Source organism: Balaenoptera physalus (genome assembly GCF_965194825.1).
Source record: "Balaenoptera physalus genome assembly, chromosome: 5".
In the NCBI taxonomy this organism is placed as follows: Eukaryota; Metazoa; Chordata; class Mammalia; order Artiodactyla; family Balaenopteridae; genus Balaenoptera; species Balaenoptera physalus.
The window spans coordinates 62,180,853-62,202,113 of record NC_138884.1 but is presented as its reverse complement, the minus strand read 5'-3'; the positions used below and the strand labels follow the sequence as shown (position 1 = coordinate 62,202,113).

The 21,261-nt window shown below is 37.7% G+C and overlaps 1 protein-coding gene across 9 annotated transcripts in view; it reads left to right on the top strand.

The window, feature by feature from the left end:
- SLC4A4 (solute carrier family 4 member 4) overlaps positions 1 to 21,261 on the top strand; it is a 437,388-nt gene that overhangs the window by 244,390 nt on the left and 171,737 nt on the right. For 5 of the 9 annotated variants that reach the window (XM_082463732.1, XM_082463733.1, XM_082463734.1 and 2 more), the window contains 2 exons: positions 8,042 to 8,194; positions 19,351 to 19,446. In XM_082463732.1, coding sequence (XP_082319858.1) covers positions 8,042 to 8,194; positions 19,351 to 19,446 — 249 coding nt within the window. Of the gene's footprint in view, positions 1 to 8,041; positions 8,222 to 19,350; positions 19,447 to 21,261 lie in introns of all 9 variants that reach the window. The other 4 variants (XM_082463736.1, XM_082463737.1, XM_082463730.1 and 1 more) reach the window with 2 other exon arrangements.

The window sequence follows — 21,261 nt, the reverse complement described above, 5'->3', positions numbered from 1 at the left end:
CCTAAGCTGCCTTATTATCCTTCAGGTTGGTGTGCTAAAGATCATGTTTTCCTTAAGGAGAGGTGCAGGGGCTCTGCTTATTATTCCTAGGAAAATTCCATAACTCGGTGACCACTGGACCTGTAGGGATGACTGCACTTTCTTAAGGGGCCTGCAGTGTGCCTACTTTGGGATTGTGAGGAAAGGATGTGGATCGTGGCCTGATGACCAGTGTAAAATTCCTGTGTAATCTCAAAATTTCTTTGAATATCTGTAGGCAGAGGGCTTGTCTATGGCATCTGTGCCTTTATGGACAATGGGAAGGCTATAGTATTTGTATTGGAAGAGAAGATCAGTTCTCAAATCAGGCATATATCTTGCTGACCTATACATATCTGTTTCTTCTTCAGAGAGCTTGTTAGTTAGATTTACAAAGCAGCTCTGCACTTCCCTTGCATCTGAAGTGCTTAAGGTACAAGTGGAGAAGGGAGAAAGACTAATGTGAAGATGCTGGGTGGACAGAATGAATTAGTTTATGCATTTATTCAGCAGTGGTACATGGCCTTCTACAATGAGCCAGACGCTATTCTAGGCCCTGAAATTAGGTTTGCAAATCTACCACTTCGTAAATGGGATAAGTTACAAATCCATGTCCACATAGGTAGTGAGAAGATAATGTTGGAAATACTGCTTTATGTAGAATTTTTTGTATTTGACAAGGCAGGTGAGACTGAAAAACGACATCTGATATATGAGGAGAGCTGTTGGATTATTGTACGCAGGGAAGATGATGAAGCCCATCTACAAAGACAGAGGGAAGCAAAGGGAACGAATGGTTTTCCAGGCTATTTGTTTCACTGACTTTTCTTCATTTGTGAAAGCTGCAAGAGAGATTGTTATCCAAAAAAGTATCATGGTTAGCAAAAATCAGTCCAGTTTCTGAGTGAGATTTGCAATTTTCAGGCTTTAAGAACTAATCTAGAACAAAGATGTCTGAAGTTAGAAGTCAGAAGTGCCTAAGTGCAAAGCAAAATGGGAATTAAACTTGTGACTGGGCAATGGATAGCAATCTGTGTGTTGTGGTTTAAGGGTCATCGGGAAGTTTCCTGTATTGAAAAAAAAAGTCCTACCGTAGACCATGGTTACTTTCTGAACTTCCACTGTTTGGAGATTCATTTCACTGAACCCAGGGTTTGTTTTCTATTAAAATATACATACTCTTTGGCAGAGGTCCTATATTCATTCCATGAGCTGCAGAGTGGTGTTGTAGAAATAATGGTGGATTTAAACTGGGGGGGGGTTAATTAAAGTCTACCCCTACTAGCACGTGTGACCACAGATAAGGCACGTTGCTTAACTTATTCGCAGTCTCTGTTTCTCATCTGTAAAAAGTGGATGAAGGTAGACCTCTCAGGGTGTTGTTAGAATTGAATGAGGATCTCAGGTGTAATTGTCCTTACTTCGATGACTATCCCAGTATGAATGAGTTTATCCAGATCTTTCTACACGTCACCTAGCAGGGGCCGAGTGTAGACTGAGTCAGGTCAAGAGATGCTCAGGGACTTCATGAGCAGGAGAAAAATCCTGAAAGGTGTAGTAGATGGAGCTAGAAAAAAACCTCACAGCTTCTTTGCTGTGCCTGGAGCTGGCTGGTCAAGAAGGGTGATGAACGTTAAAGTTGAATTATATACTTGGGCTTTTCTGTAAAACTGTCTTCGAGGTCTTCAGCACCAGAAAGAGCCATCTTAAGGCATTTCTGGTCTTCAGTAACTAACTGACCCTTTCCATGTAGTAGAAGACAGAGTCCCACATTACACTGGAGCCTCATTAGCCAATGGCCAAAGAGAGAGGTTCTGGTATTTACTACATTTAAGAAAGGTTCATCAAGCATTTTACATTCTCAGTTTAATTTTCCATTACTTTTTATTATCTGCTGTGGCTTTTTTTCTCTAACCTCCACACGTTTGCTTTAATAATGTCATTAAATTTTAAAATTGGACACCACTAGGTCACTTTGACATGTCATCACTCAGTACTATGTTTGCTCTACCATCCCTGAGGCAAGCAGGCAGAGAGCCAGTGCTGTCTTTCTGGAGCTGATAACACAGAGAAACAATTCAGAGGCATATAACACACATCACAAGAAAAACAAAGAAATTTTTTTTAAAAAATGGACTAGATTTGAAGGAGTGGGGAGAAGAGCATGTTTGAGAGAGTGTAAGTGGCTGAAAAGAAATACTTAAAAATCCTCTGAAAGAGTCAAATCCTTACAGCAGCTTTAAAAACATGAAAGAAAAAAAAAACTGCCCTGATTTCAAGTGATAAAATAGCATGGTAACTTGAGTTACTGTCATTACTTGATTATTAAAAAATCTTTTGCTAGCAGAGGATGCAGTGGATTTGTTGTTTCCTGAATGGTGGTGTTATTCAGACTTGAGAATTACATGCAGCTAAGTCTTAAGATGCATTTCCCCTTCACCCTACTTTTATTTCGACAAACAAGAAGAAAAAGAAATCAGGATGAGTGTGATTATATCCAACAAACAATAGCACGATTTCTTTCCTTTTTTGCAGTCCACTTACTGCCCCTTCTCAGTGGCCTCCGAGGGGCACCCTCCCTTTGCAGGTGCAAAGCCACTGCCACCTGGGGGCCCGTGAGCAGTGGCCACTGCCTAAGCGGGTGTCACTTCTCACACTTGTGTAAAAATTCAGCCTCATTCTGATTCTCCCCAGGACCTCTCCTAGTTTTCTTCATGAAGATCCCCTTCTGAACCCTAATAGAAAATTTGTGTTATTTAAAGGATAAAACATCATTTTTATAGGTTATTTTAATAACTTTATTATTGCTGTCATCTTAACAATTTTACATTTAAAGTATCATTCACATATGAAGCCAAGTACATGAGAATTTCTCTCCCCTCCTTAGTTAAAAAACAATTATAAGCCATTTCAGGTATTTTATTATGATGGGAAATGGATTAGGAAAATGTAGCTCTATTTTTGGAGCTCTCATTTTTATATTTAAAGGCATTCCTGGGCCGTGCATGTTGGCAGATATATTAGTCAGGTTGTTTCTTGCTTTTAACACCTTTTATATTTTCAAAATGGTAATATATTTATTTTTTTATCACAAAACTAAAACATGTTCATTTCTAGTAATGCAGAAAAATATAACACGCAACAGTCAAAATACCACTAATCTCATCTTTCAGAGCTATCCTCCCAGCAGTTTTTCGGTACATCTCTGTTTACACACATGAAATTTATTTTACAAACTGGGATCATACTATAACCCTCTAATCTGCCCTTTCTAACTTAAAAACATAATATGAATATTTCCATGTTATTAAATATAAGTATAAACATCATTTTAACGGCTTTAAAATAGTTAATAATCTATAGTTGGGCATTTAAGTTGCCTTCAAGTTTTTATCGTAAAGAAAAGAAATGAACATTTTTGTTATACTTTTGTGAAATTGCTTATTTCCTGATGATAGGTTTCTTATGGTGAAATATTCAAAGGGTTTGAACATTTTAAAGGGCTTTGTTTTGTATTGGCCAAGTGGCCTTCCAGAAAGGTTGTCTTGTTTGTTACTGTCATCATCAGTATATGGCCTTGTCTATTGCATACAACATTCAAGTCACTGGAGACTGGTCTTTTAGATTTTGCCACTTTGGTAGATTAACATAAAATTGGTGAAATTTGTATAAATTAGTTTAAATTGTCTGTTAGTCTTGAAGTTGAATATTTCTTGGGCCTTTTGTGTTTCTTTTAAGAATGGACTTATATACACTACCAAACGTAAAATAGATAGCAAGTGGGAGGCAGCCGCATAGCACGGGGAGATCAGCTCGGTGCTCTGTGACCACCTAGAGGGGTGGGATAGGGAGGGTGGGAGGGAGACACAAGAGGGAGGGGATATGGGGATATATGTATATGTATAGCTGATTCACTTTGTTATACAGCAGAAACTAACACACCATTGTAAAGCAATTACACTCCAATAAAATGTTAAAAAAAAAAAGAATGTTACCTTTGACCTTTTTTGGGGGATTGCATGACCATCTTCTCTTCAAGTTTTTTTTTTTTTTTTTGGTCTAGAGTTTCCTTCTTAAAGAAAAATATCATGTGATACGGAAAAATATCTAAACTGTGAATCAGAAAACCTGGTTTAATTGGGGGGGGGTTGCCTTTAATTAGGCTGTATCTGTGAGCATCTCCCCTCTCGCGCTCTTTTCTCATCTGTATAACAAGAGTTTGAACCTGATGCTTCCTGAGCTTCCTTTCAGCTCTGCGATTATCTTGAGCTGGCACTTTCTCTCCCAATTGGTAACGTCTGTGGGATTTTGAACACTGAAGGCTTAATTTTAGTGTAGCTATGAAATGTTACTGCCTCCACTTTCCTTGAAAGGTTTTGTAGTTTATGCTTAAAGAGATCCCTGTGGGCCATTTTAATGGAAACCTAATGAAGGGCATAAGCCACACAGATGTTGTAACCTGTTCTAATTGGTGATTTCCAGACATTAGTAACAGAGGGCCGGCTGTGCATATATATGCACTGGTTTGAGATTACAGGGGAGGTCAAGAATAGAGGGAGGCCCTGCCAGGAAGGGTAGATAAGAAACACTTTAATCCACAACCCTGGAATTAGAGTAGGAGTTTGATAACACTTGCAGCAGATATGCCAGGGCTATTTATTTTTATGGTTCTTCTGTAAAATGGACTTTCCACTTTAAGACTTAAAGGGAAAATAGACGGGTTGTACTCAGTAACACTTAATTATTTTACTGTAGAACAGAGGGTTAAGTATAATTACAGGATCCGTTCTGAGAGTTTTACTGAGTAAGGTTTGTGTAGTTAAAAATACTCAGAGCTAAAGGCCATTCTCAAACCAAAACATTCCTATGGGAGAAACTCTTCCTGCTTTTGCCCAGGCTCTCTACCAAGTGGTCCAGTGTTATGTGACATTTATAGCATCTGTGTAAGGCATGTGATGGAAAATCCTGGATTCAGCCTCTACTTGGCTCCCAGGTAGTTGATTGTACACTGTGTGAATCGTCAGCTTCTGGCTGTGAGACCAGTTCCATGACTGCTTGTTAAAAAGATGGACTAATGAGAGGTGCAGTCATGCCCAAGCAAAGCCCCTTGAACATCTGTAACTTCACTTTGCGAAGAGATGGGAATGTTTGGGAGGTGCTGTTATCCTATCAGTATCCAGCAATTTTCTTTCAGACTTCTTCTGCAAAAGAAGAGCTTTTGTTCTCTTCTCCACTTTTGTATGTGGAGGAGTTTGCGCAAGAGGAAAATATTGACGTGTGTTGATGCAGCCACGTGCCTGAACGGGTGGGCCTGGGAACTATTGTTCTAGCTCTCTGCCAGGGACAAAGCTCTATCTGCAGACAGTGAGGTGTTGTCCTGCCATTGCATCTTTTTTATTATTATTATTATTTATTTAGTTAGTTAGTTTTGGCTGGGTTGGGTCTTCATTGTTGCACCCGGGCTTTCTCTAGTTGCAGCACACGGGCTCAGTAGTTGTGGCACACGGGCTTAGTTGCTCCGCGGCATGTGGAATCTTCCCGGACCAGGGCCGGAACCCGTGTCCCCTGCATTGACAGGCGGATTCTTAACCACTGCGCCACCAGGGAAGTCCCGTGCCATTGCATCTTGCACAGATTCTGTGATATTTTGTCCTGTGCTCCATTCTGGACAGTGGATATGTCAACCTGTGATGTGACATTAGAGGAGACTTTTATGTCATACTGCTGACATGCTGATTTGTGAGAAAGAGGACTCCTTGTTTTCTGTTAGAGTAAAACATATCCTTCAGCACACCCACCCATGAAGCAATTTCTGTAAAGCACAATCATCCTTTCTACTTAGAACCATTCTGAAAAAAAGAGCTCATCGAAATTTTTTGGGAAAGATTTTTCTAAGACTATTTTATTTTATTATTTTTTATTGAAGTATAGTTGACATATACAATTTTATATTGGTTTCAGGTGTACAACATAGTGAATTGGCATTATTATACATTATGAATTGATCACCACGATGTCTAGTAATTATGTCACCATACAAAGTTATTACAATATTATTGATGATATTCCCTATGCTGTGCATTACATCCCATGACTTATTTATTTTATAACTGGAAGTTTATACCCCTTAATCCCCTTCACGCATTTCACCCACCCCCACCTCACCTCCTCCCTTCTGGCAACCACTAGTTTGTTCTCTGTATCTTTGGGTCTGTTTCAGTTTTGTTTGTTTCTTCATTTTGTTTTGTAGATTCCACATATAAGTGAAATCATTTGGTATTTGTCTTTCTCTCTCTGACTTATTTCACTTAGTGTAATACCCCCTAGATCCATCCATGTTGTTACAAAAGGCAAGATTTTATTCTTTTTTATGGCTGAGTAATACTCCATTTTACACACACACACACACACACACACACACACGTATATATCACATCTTCTTTATCCATTCATCTATCAGTAGGAACTTAGGTTGCTTCCATATCTTGGCTATTGTAAATAATGCTGCAATGAATATAGGGGTGCATATTATCTTTTCAAATTAGTGTTTTTGTTTTCTTTGGCTAAACACTGAGAAATGGAATTGCTGGATTGTGTGGTGGTTCTTTTTTTAATCTTTTCAGGAAACTCTGGTACTGTTTTCCACAGTGGCTGTACCAATTGACATTCCCCACAGTGTAGGAGGTTTCCCTTTTCTCCACATCCTCACCAGCACTTGATATTTGTTGTCTTTTTGATAACAGCCATTCTGACAGGTGTGAAGTGATATCTCATTGTGGTTTTGATTTGCATTTTCCCAATGATTAGTAATGTTGAACATCTTTTCGTGCGTCTGTTGGCCATCAGTATGTCTTCTTTGGAAAATGTCTATTCAGATCCTCTGCCCACTTAAAAATTGGATTGTTTGTTTTTTTGATATTGAGATGTGTGAGTTCTTTATGTATTTTAGATGTTAACCCCTTATTGGATGTATCATTTTCAAATATCTTTTCCCATTCAATAGGTTGTCTTTTTGTTTTGTTGATTGTTTCCTTTGGTGTGCAAAAGCTTTTTAGTTTGATGTAGTTCCATTTGTTTATTTTTGCTTTTGTTGCCTTTGCCTGAGGAGACAGAGCTAAAAAAATACTGCTAAGACTGATGTCAAAGAGTGTACTGCCTATGTTTTCGCCATGAGTTTTATGGTTTCAGGTCTTTCATTTACATCTTTAACCTATTTTGAGTTTATTTTTGTAAATAGTGTAAGAAAGTGACTTAGAGCTAATAGAAATTTTAGTGATTTTTCTTTTTTAGTAAGACTAATAGATTAAAATTTCTAGAAAATTCTGATCAGGTTATACTTTAAAATGACTAATAGAATATATTGGAAAGGCTTTAGTTGGATCCAAACAAGAAGAATAAACCTCCCTTCTTAGAAAAGACTGAGGCATAATTTTATACTTTAATCTTTCTTTCATTGGATTAATTAGTGTTCAAACAACCTGATATGGTATTATTTTTCTTTACTTTGTCCTATTATAAAGAAAATATAACATTACAGAAGAATTTGGGAAAACAGATTTAAAAATCAGTAATGTCGTGATGTTAAATTTTGCATATTCTCTTCAAGATTTTTTCATATCATTTATATTTCTGGCACAGTTGCTATGATAGAGTACATGAAATTTTCTAATCTTACTTTTAAACAAAACAGTTGGAAAATATAATTACTTATTGTGTTACTAAGAGAAGAATGTGATTAATGTGAATTCACTACTAACTGGGATTGAAAAAAATTTACAAGACAGTTCTTCCTCTCTAAACATGTAATTAATACCAGAATATTTATAACTCTCTCTTTAATGCCAATAGCACTGTACCCTGTATCTTTACCTTCACAGACAGTGGAAAGTTAGAAATTTTGAAGATAAATATATTGATATTAAATTTGAGGCTGACATCCATAAAATTACAGTAAAACATGAACTTTGTGGTCTTGTGACTGAGTTTCGTTTTTTGCTTTTGTTTTGCTTTGTTTTTGTATCAGAGATGATTGTTGACCATCAGATTGAGACAGGCCTATTGAAACCTGACCTTAAGGATAAGGTGACCTATACTTTGCTCCGGAAGCACCGGCATCAAACCAAGAAATCCAACCTTCGATCCCTGGCTGACATTGGGAAGACAGTCTCCAGTGCAAGTAGGATGTTTACCAACCCTGATAATGGTAATGCAGGGGCCGCCTGGCAGCTGTTCTCTCTTACCTGCCTCACTCACCTTTATTCCACCTCTTGTCACCTTTATTTTTTTTTTAAATCCCTCTTCTTATTTCTTCTTTTCTCAAGTTCATATGCCACAGCCATTTCATAATGACACTTTTTATCCAATTGGGCAGGTTTGCAGTCCTGTTGGAAAGATGTCAGCAGTTACTGTAGGCTGCAGATGCCAAGATGCCTTGCTTGTTCCACACACACCTATTCTGATTGACTGAGAGGGTTTGGTAATAACGCTATGATAAAACAACTGAATGTTTCCAGTCAATCAGCAAACTTGCAGATTATTGAGTACATCAAGGAATGTGCTTTTGACATGGTGGTTTGTCAGAATTAGGAGGATAGACTAAGATACGATACTCTGACATCTCGCATCATGAAGTGTTTGCTTGGTACATGAGTTGGTGTCCAGCCTATAAATGATCATTCATAAAAGTAAGCTTCAATATTACTTTTACTGCTTAAAAGACCAATCTACTGTTTTGTTATATGATACTGATAGTTAGATGTGAGAATCATTATTCAAGGTAGGATATTAATCCCATTATATAGCAATAGGAAAGGCACTGTGTTTTATTTATACTCTCTTGCATTTACCAGAGTTTCTTGCAAAGTGTCTATCCTCTGTATCATTGTCTTCGTTTTGAATAAATTTCATGATTTGGTGCAGTCTAAGGGAGAAGTTAATTTCCATGAGGTATGGAAAATGAAGGTGTGGGGAAAGAGTTGCTAAGCATTGGGCTGGTAAAACTAGGTCTCTCCCATCCCACCCCCAGTCATTTTAGTATTAAGAGAAATGAGTAGATAAGGGAGCTTCTAATTCATTGTTCTCAGCTGCACTCTCAGAATAACATAAAACATGTTGTCACAGAAAAGGTGGACTAAGTGAAGTGTATAAACTGAATTCTAACTCAGCCACTCCATTTCTGGAAATCGGGTTTTCTGACTTAATATTAAAATTAGTGGTGGGCTGGCAGAGAGCTTACTGTTAGCAAACTTTGCTATACTTTGGAACCATCCCATGTCGTTTTTTTAATGAGTGTTTAGTCATTAAGCAGAACCAAATGAAAAGTTCAATTTTATTGAGTGACTTTTATATTGATTTAATTGCTGCTATAAGTTTTTTTTTTGAAGCACAACAGGTTATAAATAAATAACTAAAATGAAAATGTTCTTTATAAAAAAAAATTCACAAAAGGAAGAATCTAATCTAGAACATTCCTGTGACAATGTGATGGTTCTACCATTACCTGGAATATTGAGGCTGACTGGAAATGTTTTGATTTTTGTGTCTCTCTTGTTTTATTTATTTTTTTAAATAGCATTTTGAAGAGTTTAATGGCTGGAAATGTTATGTGATAAACAGTTTGTTAAAACTGATGTCACAAATAATAATTTTAAAAACAACTCACATTTTAAAAATTATGGCATTTAAAGTACAAGTCTGTTTTTTAATATCTTTACTATCCTCTTTCTCACATAAAATGAAATTTTATGATTTGGAGACTTACTTTTTTTATCACGAAGTTGGTGGTAGTATAAAGAAGCAAGAAAGTGCATTGTTTTCAAATGTTGCTGTATTTGCAATGAGAAGAGGAATGAATATTGTAGAGCGAGGGTGCCTTCTACCAGTGTGGTGTGAGGGTGAGCTTCATTTTCACGGAAGTATAGGCAGAGGAGAAATTAGGAACGGATGGGTCTTGGAGGCCAGAATCTTGTGCTTTAGGGGAAAGCATTTGGACATGGAATACAACTAATGAGTTGATATTGCTCGGTCATTCAATCTTTTATCCTATCAGTAGATCTTCGTACTTCAGAGGAAAGTTGAAATTGCATTTGTCACTCACCTTCTCACATGTGAAATGCCATAGATGCTGGGCAGAAAGCAAGTTGGAAGGGCAGGCAGTTCTTTTTCTTTCTGACTCTTCAGCTGATCAGCTTACACCCTACAGCATGGAATATGATTTAGGCCTTTTAAAAGATGTTATTGGCATTCGTGTTACCTAACTCCTTTTAAATATCCAGAGGCAAGATTTGGCTTTGAGAGATTCTATAGTAATGAGTTTCATGTGCCTCCAAGGTACATTATTATAAAGTATCAGATGGGAAATTTTTGGTTTTCTAGAGGCACTTTTTCTTAACTTGAAAGTTTATACGGTTAGAAATGTTCTTAAAATAAAATTCTAAAATAAAAAATTATAGAACTTTTGCTACTACTTTAAGAAATCAGAATCATGTATCTATTGTAGTTGAAGCTAGATTCTAATATCCCCATGTAAAAACCTAGATAAACTGAAGTCACCTTGGTTTTCTATCACAGCCTTAGAAAATGGACTCAGGATGATGCCAGCCTTAGTTATGATAGCAACAATGCAACTAATAGCCGAAATCTATGGACATACTGTAGAACTGGAAATTTTTTCATTCCCCAGTAGTGTGCTACCCCTTACATACTCACAAGAGCCAATTGCTATCGGGAATTTTGAGGGCTGGTTGTAAAACACAGCTACTATTAAAAATTAAATTACATAAACATATACAGTTAGATAATATCATTAAAAACAATGGTAATAAATACTCAAAATTCATTATCTCCTACTTATTTTACTGCATTTTACTATAGGCTATGCTCTTCAGGTTATTTACATCTATTGTGTCTGTGTAGTCAAAATGCTACCAAATAGTGTTCTGCTACAAAATAGTGGGAAGTAGAACACTTCTTCCCAACTCTGTATTCAGGGACTTCATATTGGAAGCTTGGACTCAGTCACGATGGTAGTATTACACCATAGAAATCAGCAAACGCTACAAATCAGGACTTGATATATTGTTTTGTCAATTGTTTCTAGACTTAAAAAAGGGATAGAGAAAATGCTAATAATGTAGATTAAACTTAAAAGTAGGTAGTATCTATAGCCATTATCTTAGCTTGGGCTCCTATAGCATGTTACCATAGACTGGTATAAATGCTTAAACACAAGCATTTATTTCTCATAGTTCTAGAAGTCCAAGATCAAGATGCAGCAAATGTGGTTCTTGGTGAGGGTCCTCTTCTTGGTTTGTAGACGGCCACCTTCTCATTCCATCTCCACGTGGTAGAGAGAGCTTGATCATCTTTCTCCTGTTTCTTCTTATAAGGGTGCTAATTCCATTCATGAAGACTCTGCACCCAAAGCCCCACCTCCTAATACCATTACATTGGGAGTTAGGATTTCAATATATGAATTTTGGGAGAATACAAACATTCAGTCCATAACAGCTGTTAAAATGTGAATAACACAAAGAATTGAGGAAATATTCTTTCAGTATTCAGAAGATATTATCCAATTTAGCGAAGGAGTCACCCACATCATTGATGATTGAGTGAAGTCAATACACTCATACTTACATATATCTTCATTGTTTCACTTTTGTCTTACTCATTAACATATATGATAATGGATGTTCAATGGATGTCCAATGGATGTTGGACCTATGCTTGTTTGCCAGCTGAAAACATAAGTTGGCTACTGATAGAAGAGTTTGGTAAAAATCAACAAAAGCTTTCTGTGAGAATCAACTGGCTGTAGGCAGTTTACAGTAGAGCATTGTGTATTTATTATTTGTACGTGTGCTGCACATCTTTTATAGCAGTAAAATTTACTACACATACACAAACACACACACACACACATTTTTCCACCAGAGAGCTGGTTTTCAAACATTTACCAGCCCACGCACTACAGCCCACCACTGTCTAGCCATGGCCAAAGGTTAACTCTAATTTTTCGGGTCTTGATGTGGCTTTGGATTCCAGATGATTTAATGATTTTGAAAAGAAATGAAAAACCTTTTTGTTTTTAATAAATCAGGGAAGAATCAGGCTAGCTTCCGAGATGTTAATTATTGTGAAATTGCCACTTATCCAAGACATCTGTGAATTCTGGTGGGCATGTCTGCCAGGTACTAAATTTTAGGCAAGTGCTATATTTTCTCAATATATTAATTGAGGCATTTCTATGGAGTTAGTGTTGCATGAAGAAATTAATGAAGTTTTCATTTCCTCTGGTGTTAGACTTTCGTTTACCTATTCTCTTTCTTTCGCACTGTTATTTTAGGTTGAACCATATGAAATTGCCATTTTTGTGGGTAAAATAAACTTGACTATCGGCAATTTCATATGGTTCTACTTAGTAATTTGGTCAGAGATACTCAGATAATAGTTCCGTATTATTTTAGTTTACTATGAAAGAATAACACTGAAGCCTAGGAACATTCCTTGGTAGTATTTAAAAATCAAATAAGATGTATTTAGTTTATGTTTTATTAGAAAGTGAAAGTAAAGTTTATACCTAATCGGTATTCAGTCAATAAATTGACAAGGTTACCTGATAACTCTGTTTTAAAAAGTCATGTTTTATAGGATTATCTGATTTTTAAAAGTATCATTTACCATTTAAATGGATACTTTTGATATGTATTGTCTAATCTTAACAAAAGATGAGTAATACCCAATTTAAAGACCAAGAACCTTAATTCGAGTATTCGGCTTTCACTCCCTTTATGGAAATTTGGGCAAAGCCATTATGAATTTGTCCCTGGTCTTTTCCTGGCTTCATTTTCCCCCCCTAGACTATCATAAAAATCCTTTCCTTCCATGGTCTGGGAGTACAGATGCCCTTTACTGAGAAGTGACTTTGGTTTTCCAACTGCATCTAGACTATGAATTTCATTTTGCCCAATCCAATTTTATGATCCCAATATTCATTAGCTTTTTCAGCAAAAAACTGGAAAGGTAATTTAGTACCCAGTTTCTATGTTTGTAAAACAGAGATAATGAAACTTAAATGAGATAATAAATGTAAAATGTTTAGAATGGTAACTGTACATAGTAATCACTCAACAAATAATACTAAATTATATGTAATAAGATTAGGCACAATTAAGGAAGAAAAATCTCATATTGAGTAAGAGTATTTTCTGGAATGATATTTGCTCTGTAACTTACTATTTTGGAAGAATCTCATGGGCATAGTGCTGATTTATTTTCTCTGCCCTTTGATAAGTGATACCAATACCATTTCATTAGCAATGGAGAGGAAGAAGCCCTTTCTCATCACAGCCCTCTTACAGAATAGTCTGTCCCCATCATTGATTTTCCTCTTTGCTGGCTATCAGGGAAACCCTAAACCACACTGAGAATCGAAGACTTAAAGCCGCTGCAGCAGGTAGATGAGGATTTGGAAAAGGTGGCAGCTCCAAGCCAGGGCAGCTGGCTCCTAGAACTCATGCTGCTTCCTCCAGGCTTTCTCCTGGTGCACTTTGGCCTCTTCTGTAGTTATGGGGACCCAGGGCCTGCTCCTGATTGAACCTCCAAATTCTATCTGAATTCACCACTTTCTGTTTGTCTATCAGGTATGAGAAATGCAATCCACTTGCTCCCACCATTTATTGCCCACCCTTTACTTTCTCCCCGGATTCCTCTTTTCAGTGTTATCTGCCAGGCAGGATGCTGCTTACTAACTCTTTCCCACACTGCTGTTTCTGACATTAGCACACAACACCTTTAGGTATTTTAAAAAGTGTAGTCTATTGCTGTTACCTATAATAACACAGATAGTGGTTAGCAACATAGAACAAACAATGAAAAGAAATCATTTTTTTTTCTGTTAGTAGTAATTCTAGGTCCCACTGAAATGTAAGTAGGATTAGCTAGGCTCTTGCAGCTTTGCACCCGATCGGAGGTTAGGCATATTCCAGCTATTTGGTTTGGGTATTCCATCAAGCTGCCTGGATATTGGCATGTGGTGGATCTGGCTGGGACCATCGCCAGGTTTGGCAGCTTTCTCAGTCACTTTAGACATTCTTAGCTTTTGTCTGGGTTTTGGATTCCAGCTTACCCCAATTGTTTCTGGCTGGTTATTCTACTTTGCAGTATCCCTTTCCCCCCATACCCTTGAATTCAGACCTGCTCCCTGAATCAGTGGGTAAGGCAGACATTTCCCTAACTTCCCTCAAAGATTCTGTTCCAGAAGCAGGTCACTGTGCTTCTCCAGTTCTGAGATAGGTCAGCTGACAGGCTCACATCACCTTCAGAGGAGTCATCTTCCCAGGTGCCTTTCTGCATATAACCAGCTCTTTCCAAAAACCGGCAGCACACATCCATCTGTTTTGTTCAGAACTCTAATTCTCCGTTCATTTGCACAGCACAGATGAATGTCCTGGCTAGAATTCAGTGAATGACCAAGCTCTTCTCAGTCTTAGATTAAATGAACCCATCCATGGAAAGTTTCTAGAAAAATGTCTGAATAAAAGTATTCCTTAATAACTGTAGTATTTCTACATCATCTATCAGATACCATTCTTATTTTTTTTTCCCCTTTCCCCAGACAGGTGACTGATCTTCCAAGATTTTTAATGTTCAGATCTTTAAATAAACAATAACACATTTTTTCTCCAAGGGTCATGCCCTTGCAGTATTTGCTAGTCTAGTCTGCTGTTTATGGCAATGAAGAGTCAGGCTTAAGAGATATAACACGAGTGAGTATTTAGTTTTTGATATTGAAGGCCTACTTTACAATCTTCTCCTTGAAGACATGGCACCATCTTTTCCAAAGGCTTCATTCTAATCCGGGAGTAATACTTAGTAGCAGTATGAGTTTGAGCAATTTACATTATCTCCTTGAGCCTCAGTTTCTATATCTGTAAAATAAGGGTACTAATGTCTTATTCTATGTATATAACCAGGAGTAAATGAGATACCTTTGTGAGAAGTATTTAATAATCATAATGTGAGATGTCATTGTAAGGAACAGCTATTATTCAGAAATATTTTAAGGGGAAAATTTAGTGCCTTTCAGATTTAAAACTGAAGACAGAGCTTCAATTCCCCGCCATTATTTTGTATTTTCTCATTTTCTGTGTCTTTTAATTTTTTTCCCCCACCACTCCATATATGAAAACATTCTTAGAGTTTTATTTTTAAAACAACACCACTTTCATTATCAACTTTACAGAATCCAAATAATACATAAGGAGGTGCCACTCATGGGCTTTATAATATTTTTAACTTAGAGTATAAAGATTGATTAGTATGTCTGAGCAATGACAGTTCTTAGCTATCAATAAATAATATATGTATAGCAGGACGTTACCATGAAATAAACATATTTTAAAATTTTACTAATTGCCAGTCTGTTTTACATAACCAGGGTCTGTGATGGAGTAAAGGAATGGAATGATTCTCATTGTCGTATCTTACCACATATGAATATTCTCTTCTCCATTTCTTTCTTTCTCTGGAAAAGAGCCCTTAACTGATTTTCTGCTGCCAGCCTCGAGTAAATCTTCTTCCAAGGCTTGAGATCCTTGATAGAGCTACCCTTGTGAAGTCTTGCTTTTCCCAGACTCAGCTTGCTGTGAGAGCAGATAGGAGGGTAGGTGTAGATCCTGCTCCCTGCCCCGGTCTCTATGAAAGAGAAATAGGAGAGGAGAGGGAAGGACAGGAAAACATGAGGGATGAGGGAAGAAAAACTAGAGACATGAGATGTGAGCACTGTGGACTCTTTCCCGTGTCTTCCCAAAAGAAAAAACGGGGAAGAAAATCAAAGTCTTCCAAGAATGATAAAGCATGCCTCATTTTACTTGAACCCTGTTTCAGTATAAATACAAAGGACAAAAAGATTTTTTTCAGGTTTATGAACCTGATATCTTAAACATCACATTTTGATATTAAAGTTGCATTAAATTAAGCCAAGTTTGCTGTGTTTCATGTTTTCCAGCACCCTTCAGGATGTTGAACAAAGGAAATATCGTTCCATCAATGGTTGTAGTAGTAGTAGCAACAACAGTAACACCTCCCATTAATTGAGCACCTGTTATACACCAGACATTGTTTCCTGTGATGTTTCTAATGTTTCTATATCATTATCTCCAACTGCAGTTGAAAAACCTGAAGCTCAGAAATGTAAAATAACTTGCCTCAAGATAGAGAAGTGGGGGAACCTAGTGCACTTGATAACAATATTCATATTCAACTACAGTGGTAATGAGCTTCCTGAACCATAATTTATTTCTCACACATCAGTGATTCCACGGCTCTTACTTTGTGTAACCCTGTGTTGTTGAAGGGCTCTGAGGTCATTCTGTGTCTAGGCAGGAATCCTTGCCAAACACGGCAGTTGGATGTCTTTATTGGCTTTCTAAATGGAGATTTCTAGGCAACATGTCATGTGTTTACAGGTGAAATATTGCTAAACTCCTGAGTTAAATTTCTTGGCTAAATAATGGTGTGGAATACATAGTAGGTGCTGAATAACTATTTGAACATACAACATTGCAATCCGGAAAGAGTCCTAAAATTTTAGCACGAGTAAAATTTGTTTTCTTCATAATAGGATTTCTAAGAAAATGGTTTTTTGATAGGGTTTTTTGGTGTTTTTTTCTTTTTGGTTTATTTGCCTGATTCAAGTAGGGACACCCTTACTTGAACAGATTTAGGATTGATGGTTTTGAACAAGCTGATTCTCAAGGGAAAGATGAATCATTACTCCCACCCCCCCAACCCAAAATCCTCCTCACAACCCCTTTTTCTACAGTCTAGATATTGGAAACAATCACCCGAAAATCTTTAGAGCTATGTCTCCTCATCAAGTCACAATAATATAAACCAGTTTCTACCTTGTTTATGCCAGAAGTCAGGCAAAAGTGATTTAAAAGAGAATATGTAAGGTAGTAGCAAAGCTATTTATTTTGTAGCTTAAGTGTAGAAGAGGTACAGTGAAAGCATTATTTGGAAAAGGCTTACACAATATATCATTACCATGCTATAATCATAGAAAGTTTGGCTTCATGTTTAAGAACAACTTTTCAACATTTTATCTTTGGAGTAAATTTGTGAAGAGAAGAAAAGCAGCATGAAAAGGTTACAGAGTTTGTATCTCTTCCTGCACAGAAGTACACAGAGGTCTAACAAATCAAAATGTTGGAATTTGCCAATATGAGTAATGGATGCTGTGAACCTCCCAGTTTTCATGAGGGTAAGCAGCCAGATGGCTCCAATCAGCTTTACTAAAACACAGGTGCCAAGTCTCTATGGGCAGTTTCGTTTTCATGCTTGTCTTTGGAGCCAGGTTCTCTGCCAGTGTGTGCCAGGCTCCATTCCATTGTCCCCTTGATGGCGCGGCTTAGCATCAGCGGAGGCTGTATATGCAAAAAGGAGTTCCCAGCTTTAGTTCCCAACAAATAACGCACTGACATGTTGGCGGGGGGGCGGGGAGTAGAGGAGAGAGAAGCTGTTGGGGAAAGCCAGTCATCAGCACCCGAGTTTTGGAGCAGCTGCTGACCTCTCGTACTCGTTTTAGGAGCAAGCCATGATATTGGTGATAGAGTTTGGGTGGTTTTGTACTGTTCAGCAGCTGAAGAATGTGAAGGCTCTTTTGAGTTTACTTTGCATTCCTAACCTCCCTCTGTTCTCACTGATCTGGAATTTTAGTTGGTCCTTTCTTGGTCCTAGATAAATGGCTGCCAGTTGTCCAACCTCTTCCATTTCCTTTAGCTAAGCCTGCAGGAATATTGGCTCGCTAAGCAGGTCCCTCGGTTGTCAAAAGAAATAGGAGGTGAAAATTGGCCCGTATGATAATATATATTTCTAAATGCCTCCCTCTTAACAAAAGCAATTTTGGAATAATCTCAACTGGTTCATTTCCCTTTTTCATTTTTCTTAGTGCAATAAAAACTTGCAAAGAAGTTCAATTATGGGAAACAAAAATTCAGATTGCAAAGAAAAGACATCAGATTTGCCTCAAACAGGTGCTGGCACAGATGGTCCGCTCACAAGTCCTGGCTTTATTTACAGCTTTTAAACACAGACTGATAAATTGACAAAAATGTTTCTAGATTTTATAATGTGCTGAATGCCCAAATTTGGCCATCAACTTACATTAATTTGTAATTGATTCAATTTAGAACTTGATCTCCCCAGTCACCAATAGCCTTAAGAGGACTATTTTTCTGCCCTGTCATTTGCACACTTGTGTCAATAGATAATCTTTGCTTTTGGTTGGATATACTTTGTTTGTTGCTTTGATCATTTAATGGCTATATTATTAAGGGGAAAAAACCTCTCTCAAGTCAAATTGTACGTAGTCTGATGGTTAGTTATTTCAAACCTCATTGTTGTTCCTTGAAGGATAATTATGCTGCCTGTCTTACCAGGAGTGAGGCGTTTGATGAGAATAGCAAAACAGATGACATGAAACCCAAATGGAACTATCTTCAGGCTGAAGTTGATGGTGTTCTCCAGCTGATTAAAAATATCTGGAGGCACCATGCTGTATATTTAGCCTACATCATTATTCTCTCTCTGATGTGGTCTAAGATTTGGCATGGGTACACCACATATTAAAATTAAGTATTAAAGGGCACCAGAAAATGAGAAATAACATGCATTTCTAAATTGATTTGTATTAAGGTATTGATTTATCTATATCCTAGTCTCATGTTCCTGAAGGGCTGAAAAACAGGAAGCAAAGGGAATTGAAAACCAGTTCTGTATTCATCAAGGAAAATATTTCCGAAGTCAGAGTATGAAATGTTGCTTTCTGTTTTGTGTACAAGATCCATGAAAGGGTCTGTTGGGTAAATCACAAGAAAGCGCCTTACTAATAGAACACCCTGCTCCCCATGCTTTACAAAAGTGTGTGTAACTTCCCTCTGTGTGTGCTTATGTGGTGCAAGATTATTAACAGTCTTGATCGTACATCTTGAGATTAGTGTTCATTAAATCTTTCCTCTGGATATAATCCATGTTTTGTGTGTTAGAACTTCAGGGCGGATCATCCACTGGTACTTGGGGAACTATGATGATTGAATGTAATTTGTTTTAGGCTTTTAAATTCTGTGTTGGGATTTGTTCCATCTAAGGATGCAGGGTCATGGGAGGGGGGTGTGTGTGTCAATGTAATATGTCATTGTTCTCCTTTAACCTGCTTGTGTGATTTGCTTTAGTATTTTTTTCTTCTTAATTAATGCTTTCATCCTCATCCTTGCTGTGGCTGCTCATATGTCCTCCTCCTCCTCCTGTCTTCTGCTTCTGACACTAAAGCCCGCAGCCCGCTTGAGAACTCAGTGCCCTGCCTAGCAACCCGCACCTTGGACGATGACCCCCGAGTGCGGCGCTCTCCCAGCGTGGGATGGCTGAGTAAGTCAATGACCGGGAAAGGGCAAGGATGGTGGCGGTGGTGGGCGTGGGAGGGCACGAAGATGGGGCTCATGGTTACTGAGTGGAGGGCATCCTCAAGAATGCCTGAAAGGGCAAGGCTCACAGATTCCTAAATTCACAATTACGGATTCGTTCCTTCTGTTAGCAAAGAGGACGGTAATAGTGTATTCTCTGGGTGGTCTGCCATCCTGCATTAAGCTGAGTACCTTGTAAGGCAGTGGAAAGAGTTGGAGACTAAGGGTTGGGCTTGGCACTGGCAGTGCTCCCTCCACGGAACACTTACAGAACCTCAGTTTCCTCGTGGCGGTGATGACGCCAGATCTTCTTACTTCAGAGGATTGGGAGGAAGATCTCTTAAAGATGAGGTCTCTGAAGGTGGTGTGAAAGCATTCAAATGCTGGATGAGAGGAAAAACTAAGTTAGTGGTCTAAATCTCCCCTCCCCCCCCAGTACCTGTTAAGTGACAAAAAGGCAGTAGGTGCTACAGACAATGAAAACGTAGCATAAGATAGAATCTTTTATTTTTTATAAAATAAAAGAGTTTTGTTAAAGAGACAAGATTTATATACCTAAAACCAAAAGAGAAAAGAACATGTACCAAAAACATGAACTTCCCCCTAAGATTTCCAAGTTTGATTATATGTGACATACATTTCTTTTAGTTGTGAGGAAGCCTGTTCATGGTGACATCATTAGTCTTTTAACTTTATTATTACCTTTCTTAAAACTAACCTATTAATATAGCTTTTCACTGTTTTTGCGTAAGGAAATTTCACTTACCTGGGAAGGTGTTTTTCTCAGATGACAGTGGGGGAAGTTTTAGTTCATCCTAAAATAGGGTTTGTTGTGCTCCATTCTTCCAGGGTTTTCATTGGAGTAAATTTGATGCTTTTAGAAACTGTAGCTGTAATTTCTATGTCCCTTAGAGATATAAATGTATGTGCTGCTCATTACTGCATGCCAGGCACTGTACTAGGCACTAGGTATTTAGAGATGAGTGAGTGAGTCCCTGCCCTCAGTGGGGCTTCCTTTTTAATGAAGAAGGCAGGACACAATGGATAACAATTTTATCAAATGTTAATAAGTAAAATGACTGAAAAGTACACACACACACATATACACACACAAGATTATGGGAACATCTGCTGGGTCTGGGAGTTGTGATGGTAGAAGAGGCTTTTGGAGGAGATGATCTTGGGGCTAAATCTTAAAGGAAAAGTAAGAATTTGGTGGCAGGAGAATTGGGGTGGGGAAGGACCGCTTATTGAACTACTAACTTTGTAATTATTTCTGCTGTACAGTAGGTCTAAGAAGCTTGAATAATAATTTTGTCTTGAATAATGATAAGAGTTGCAAACATTAATTCATCATTTTTTTTGGTACAAACCCTGATCTGAGTACTTTATGGGATACCATTTAATTTTCTGAACAATCCTGTGAAATGGTTATTGTTATCCACAGTTTACAGATGAAGAAATGGGGCTTAGAGAGGTTTAATAACAGATCATTAAGTGTCTTGGGCAGGACTTGAACCTCATCATGTAGTAGTTTCATCTGTAACTTTGACAAATAGTGTCTTACTGAAGTTAAAGTGTAAAAAGTTCACATGGTTACATTGCCAGAAAGATTTACTCACCTTGCAGTGAACCTTCAGCATTCACATGATTTTCTCTGCAAAAATCACCCATTTCTTTCAATAAACTTTTTTCTCAGTGGTGCCTCTTAGGGAAAAAATAAATTCAGGTACAAAGTTTAGTCATTGGAGTTTGGAGTCAGGCAGAACTGGATTTGAAT